This window comes from Neolamprologus multifasciatus, chromosome 1 (genome assembly GCF_963576455.1).
Source record: "Neolamprologus multifasciatus chromosome 1, fNeoMul1.2, whole genome shotgun sequence".
Taxonomy (NCBI): Eukaryota; Metazoa; Chordata; class Actinopteri; order Cichliformes; family Cichlidae; genus Neolamprologus; species Neolamprologus multifasciatus.
Genome location: NC_140439.1, coordinates 12873812 through 12879312, shown reverse-complemented (window position 1 = coordinate 12879312; position 5501 = coordinate 12873812). Strand labels below are relative to the sequence as shown.

At 39.8% G+C, this 5501-nt stretch overlaps 1 protein-coding gene across 1 annotated transcript; it reads left to right on the top strand.

Annotated features, from left to right (window-relative positions):
• Positions 1 to 219: 219 nt before the first annotated feature.
• Positions 220 to 5078, top strand: LOC146525415 (long-chain fatty acid transport protein 2-like). The gene is made up of 10 exons (XM_085157466.1): positions 220 to 781; positions 1102 to 1311; positions 1423 to 1581; positions 1791 to 1915; positions 2071 to 2265; positions 3106 to 3196; positions 3269 to 3467; positions 3797 to 3894; positions 4127 to 4257; positions 4347 to 5078. Exons 1-10 carry the CDS (start codon positions 316 to 318, stop codon positions 4518 to 4520), a joined length of 1848 nt encoding a protein of 615 aa, XP_085013592.1. The 5' UTR covers positions 220 to 315; the 3' UTR covers positions 4521 to 5078.
• Positions 5079 to 5501: the final 423 nt, after the last annotated feature.

Here is a 5501-nt window from a genome sequence, read left to right as displayed (position 1 = left end):
ATGGCCTTGTTGTTAACTACAATTAACAAGTTGAATAATATTCCTCAGTTTTTTTAAATACTTTATTACTGCTACATCGAGTTCATGTGATTCCTCCCCAGCCAAAAAAGAAAAAGGAAAAACGTAAGAAAGAGACTCACAAATCACAGCAGGCAAAGGGGGGTTACGTCGTTCCATTTGAACCCCTCGAACTCTCAAACTCGTTCAAAGTTCAGGAGGCGTAAACGGAAATGATCCAACGGCTGGAATCCGTTGAAAGGTGATGTATGAATCCAGCAGCAGGTCTGACATATTCGTCTTTTTTAAAAAACAAAAATGCTTGCATATATTTTGTGCACCGCGTTGGCAGTCTTGCCCTTACTGATTTACTTCCGGAATCCTTATTTTTTGAAAGATTTAAGATACACATTTCTTTCCATTTATGTCGGTATACGCATGAGCAGAATTGAGAAAAAGTTTTACAGTATTTTAGATCGTTTTCAGGACAAAGTGGCGGAGCATCCGCATAAGAAGTTCATAGTTTACGAGGAAAGCTCCTACACGTACAGCCAAGCCGACAGAGAAAGCAACAAAGTGGCCAGGGCTCTGTTAACGCATGCCCACCTCAAGGAGGGAGACACAGTAGCCCTCTTCTTGGGCAACGAGCCGTGGTTTGTATGGATCTGGCTCGCACTGTCCAAGCTGGGATGTACAGCTTCCTTTCTCAACGTCAACATAAGATCCAAATCCCTGCTGCACTGTTTCTCCTGCTGTGAAGCCAAAGTCCTGATCGCTGGCGCTGGTAAGCTGCGTAAATACTGCAGTAAGCTGTTGGCGTTTGTTTTAATGAAATGAACTTTAAACGTGCTGCATATCTTTCGTTTTTTAATATCATGTGATCATATTGTTTAATTAATTAATTAATGTTAATGTTAATATTTTTGTATCTTTGACTATTTTTTTTAATCTGGGAGGTTTGGACTGCACTAAAGTTGCATGGGTATATCTTATTAATTTCACCATTAAAACTTATGATAGTCTGTTTATTAAACACACATTTACGTATATAACCCTGTAATAACTGATCAGCACCTCTTTTCTTTTTACCTCCCTCGCTCTCAGACCTTCAAGGAGCAATAGAGGAGGTGCTGCCCACTTTGAAGCAGCAGGGTATCCGTGTGTTTATCCTCCGTGAGCACTGTCATGTGGACGGCATCGAAAGCCTCTCTGACAAAATTCAGATGGAGTCAGACGAGCCCCTGTCCCCTCAGCTCAGGGCCAGCATTAACATCAAGAGCCCTGCGGTGTACATCTACACATCAGGAACCACAGGTAACCTCGAGGGCTTATCTGGCCTCGACTTCTAATCTATGTTCATATAATTATCATGCAGAGGTTGAGTAAAAGGATGACAATAAAACTGTACTACATCTGCTCTTATAGGGCTTCCAAAAGCAGCTGTGATTAACCACAAGAGGGTTTGGATGCCAGCTTTTGCCCTGACCTTTGCTGGTGTGCGCTCAGACGATATTGTCTACATATATCTGCCTCTGTACCACACCGCTGGCTTTCTTGTGGGACTTTGTGGAGCTATAGAAAAAGGTAATACATAAAACATTACCTAAAAATAAAACCACAAATCAAGATTTCACCTGGATTTATTGCAGGTTAAACCAACCCCATGACCCCAACTACACCCGCTTCTATAGTTTGTACTTTGAACTCCTAAAGTTCACCTTGCAGAGTTTACAACACTGAACTCTTAGCATGAAGCGGCATATTTGCAGAACTCTGTATCTTTCCATTTTTAGGCACCACTGTTGTTTTGAGAAGCAAGTTCTCTGCCTCCAACTTTTGGAATGACTGTAGAAAGTACAATGTGACTGTCATCCAGTACATAGGCGAGGTTATGCGCTACCTCTGCAACACACCGAAGGTAAACACAAATTTAAGGTCATAGTAATGACAATATTGGGATGTGCATTAGAAGCTCAAACTGTTTTAATAATTTCTACCAACCTGCTTCAGTCAGGAGCAATGTTTCTTATGGTCATTGTTTATGTTCGCACCTCTCCTTTGGCCTTCTTTTAGAGAGACAATGACAAGGATCATAAGGTCCGACTGGCCGTAGGGAACGGAATAAGGGAAGACACCTGGGTTGAGTTCCTGGAGCGATTTGGGAACATTTGTATCTGTGAATGCTACGGAGCAACTGAAGGGAATGTTGGCTTTATCAACTATGTTGGGAAAGTTGGAGCTATTGGCAGAGAACATTTTCTCTACAAAGTAAGATGTAGATTGGGAGATATAGCCATGTGAAAAAGAAAGCACACCCTCTTTCAATTCTAAAGATAATTAGTCCACTCTTTTTTACAACGTCATTCTAGGCTGTTGAGGTTTGGGAGCATTCATTTATGCATTGATCTATTAGGGTCCAACCACAGCATTTCAGTGAAGTTCAGGTCTGGATTTTGACTTGGCCATTCCAACTTTTTTTTTCTGTAGTTGCTCTAAACATTAAGTCTGAGCTTGAGGCGATTTTACTTAAACGTCCACTCCTGCAAAGACTGAAAACTGTTTTTATTTTTTTGCCACTTGTGAATAATCTTCTTACTGCAGAATGATGGATTTCCGATTTTTGGGAAGTTGCCTTGTAACCCTTCCCAGACTGATGTGCAACCAAAATTGCTTCTATAAGATCACTGCTGATGTCTTTCCTCTTTGGCATCCTGTTAACACAACACTTAAATGCTCCAGACCAGCAAACTGCAGAAATGTCTGCTTGTCTGCTAATTCCTTCTTCCACACACTGCTTCTGCATTTTAGCTGAGCCTGTGTTAAACAGCTAATGACAATGTAACATGTTGTGTCTTGTTACTCGTCTGATGTTGTATTTACTTGATTGTAAAACCTATTCCAAACCAGATTAATATATTTTATTTTGTCTTGATGCGTAAAATCTTTGACGTGAAGAGTGGGTGAAATTTCTTTTTCACACGACTGTAGTGGGTTTTCTTTTTTCTTTTTTTTTTCAAATGTTTGCTGGTGTATACAGCCTATATAGTATATGCAAATGATATGACTCTCCTTTTTCTCTTCAATGTTCTTATTTCTGAACTGTTTCAGATGGCATGCAAATATGCCCTCATAAGGTTTGACACAGAAAAAGAGGAGCCAGTCAGAGACTCTAGAGGATTTTGTGTTGAAGTCCCAAGAGGTGAGCCTGTTTCCTAAAGTGCCGTCTTGACTTTTAAGCTACTACTTAAACGTATACTGTTACTTTTACCAGGAGAAACTGGTCTCCTTGTGGCAAAGATTGGAAAAAGAACACCCTTCAGTGGCTATGCCAAGGACAAGCAGCAGACAGACAAGAAGAAGCTAAGAGATGTGTTTGAGAAGGGTGACATGTACTTTAACAGTGGCGACCTTCTAAAGATTGACGACGAGGGATTCATCTTCTTTCAAGACCGCATTGGAGACACTTTCAGGTCTGTGAAACATAATAAATTAATTTGACAATCCGCGTGAAAGGTCAGGACAAGGAGTACCAGAGATTGTTTTTTGTCTTAAAGTAGACATGAAACACTTTATTCTGGTCTAAAAAACTGACATAGATGTAACACTGTCTGTGAAGCGAGATTTAAAAAATAAGTGCTTAAAGTTAAAGTTTTAAAAACATGTTTCGCGCTATCTTCTTTCAGTATGGAAAACCTCACCAGTTTGGTCGGTTGGTTGCTGTAGAAAGCTATAGAAAAAACAGTAAAACCGTCATTTTGAGATATATCATTTCAGAATTGTGGTATTATATCTGTTACAGGTGGAAAGGAGAAAATGTGGCAACCACAGAGGTGGCTGACCACCTGCTCGCAGTTGACTTTGTTGAAGAGGCTAATGTCTATGGTGTGAAGGTGGCAGGTAATAATGACACTAAAAGCAAGATTATTGTGATGTACGTCTCATAAATATTACAAACATCTTTTTTTCCAGAATTCTAAGAAAAAAACTCAGAATTCAGAAGTTTTTTCTTGGAATTCTGAGATTGATCGCATATTTCTGACATACTGAGGAAAAACTCTGAATTTTGGGATTAATGTCAGGATTCTGAGGGGTATTTTTTCTTCTTTTTACTTTGACCTTCACTGAATAGGACATGAGGGAAGAATTGGAATGGCAGCAGTGAAACTGAAAGAAAATATGGACTTTGATGGCAAAGCTTTATATCAGCATGTCAAAAACTACTTGCCCAGTTACGCAAGACCACGCTTCGTTCGCGTACAGGTAAATAAAGTTCAAAGAATGATCACATTAAGATATATCTGCATATATCTTAGCAATAATCCCGTAACCATTTTATTTTTCTCTGGCAGGATGCATTGGTAGTGACGGGCACCTTTAAGCAGATGAAGGTGAAGCTGGCAGAGGAAGGTTTTAACCCTGCTCTCATCAAGGATCCTCTGTTTTACCTGGAAGATAATAAGGGCTACATACCCATGACTCAGGAGACATTCAACTGCATTGCAGAAGGAAGACTCAGGCTTTAAACGAGTTCAGCGCTGATATTTTAATGTCAGTCTCAAAAAGATTAGTGTTGATTTATGACAAACAACCTTTATATTGTGGATATACAAACATATAATGGCATGCATTTCATTTTTTTTTATATTTCAACTCATTTTAGTCTGAAATACTTTGTTTTTTAATGATTTTTAGATGAATAAATCCCATATCGCCGACACTGTTATTTGGTGACTGTGTTGGTTGACTGTGTGCTGAAGCAAACTGCTTATCAATTAATAGGTGAATTATTGTGTGGATGTGAGGTACACTTTTGGGCTCATCAAAGGAGTTTAGGAGCAGTGGAAGTTTCCAGTGGTGTAGGAGGGGGGGCTGTGTATTTGTTACAGCAGAGGAAGACATACAGTTCACTCTTCTGCAGGTGGAGGGTAAGTGCTTTTGAGCTGCTGGCGAAACCTTCAGAGGGCAGCAGAGCTGGTGCCGACCACACTGCACCCACTGGTTATAAAAGCTGGGAATGTATGAAAGTATTGTTGCAAAATATGAGAAGTTATAGAATAAAAAGGAACAATTTTTAGAAAAAATGTGAACGTGTACTTTGAAATTTCCACCTGTACATATTTTTCTCTACACACTGCACACGTGTTTTAAATGTAGTTACAGAAAAAAAATATTCACAAATGTGTTGACTGATAGACTGATACTTTTGCAACACTGTTTGCGAGGAATGTGTTGCAAAACTTGTAACTAAAGGGTGGTCGGGGTTATAGGGGGTTGGGGGCGGAGGGACCGGGAGTGGAGGTCAGCCAATGAGAAGGCAGGAGACAAAGAGGCCTCATTCTCTGCTCTGCCACGCTGGATTTCCGAACACATAAGTGAGGAAATCAACATACACAGAAATCCCTCATTCCTTATTAGCAGCGGCAGCAAAAACTGGAGTAAAGACAATTTTAGCTCATTGTAACGGTGCTAACTAAGTAGTTTAAATAAATACCAGTATAAATTAG

Coding starts and splice junctions, on each gene's coding strand:
- LOC146525415 (XM_085157466.1), top strand. CDS start 316: ATGCTTGCATATATTTTGTGCACCGCGTTGGCAGTCTTGCCCTTACTG. Junction 1,582..1,790: donor TTGTGGAGCTATAGAAAAAG/GTAATACATAAA, acceptor TTCCATTTTTAG/GCACCACTGTTGTTTTGAGA. Junction 3,468..3,796: donor CGCATTGGAGACACTTTCAG/GTCTGTGAAACA, acceptor TATCTGTTACAG/GTGGAAAGGAGAAAATGTGG.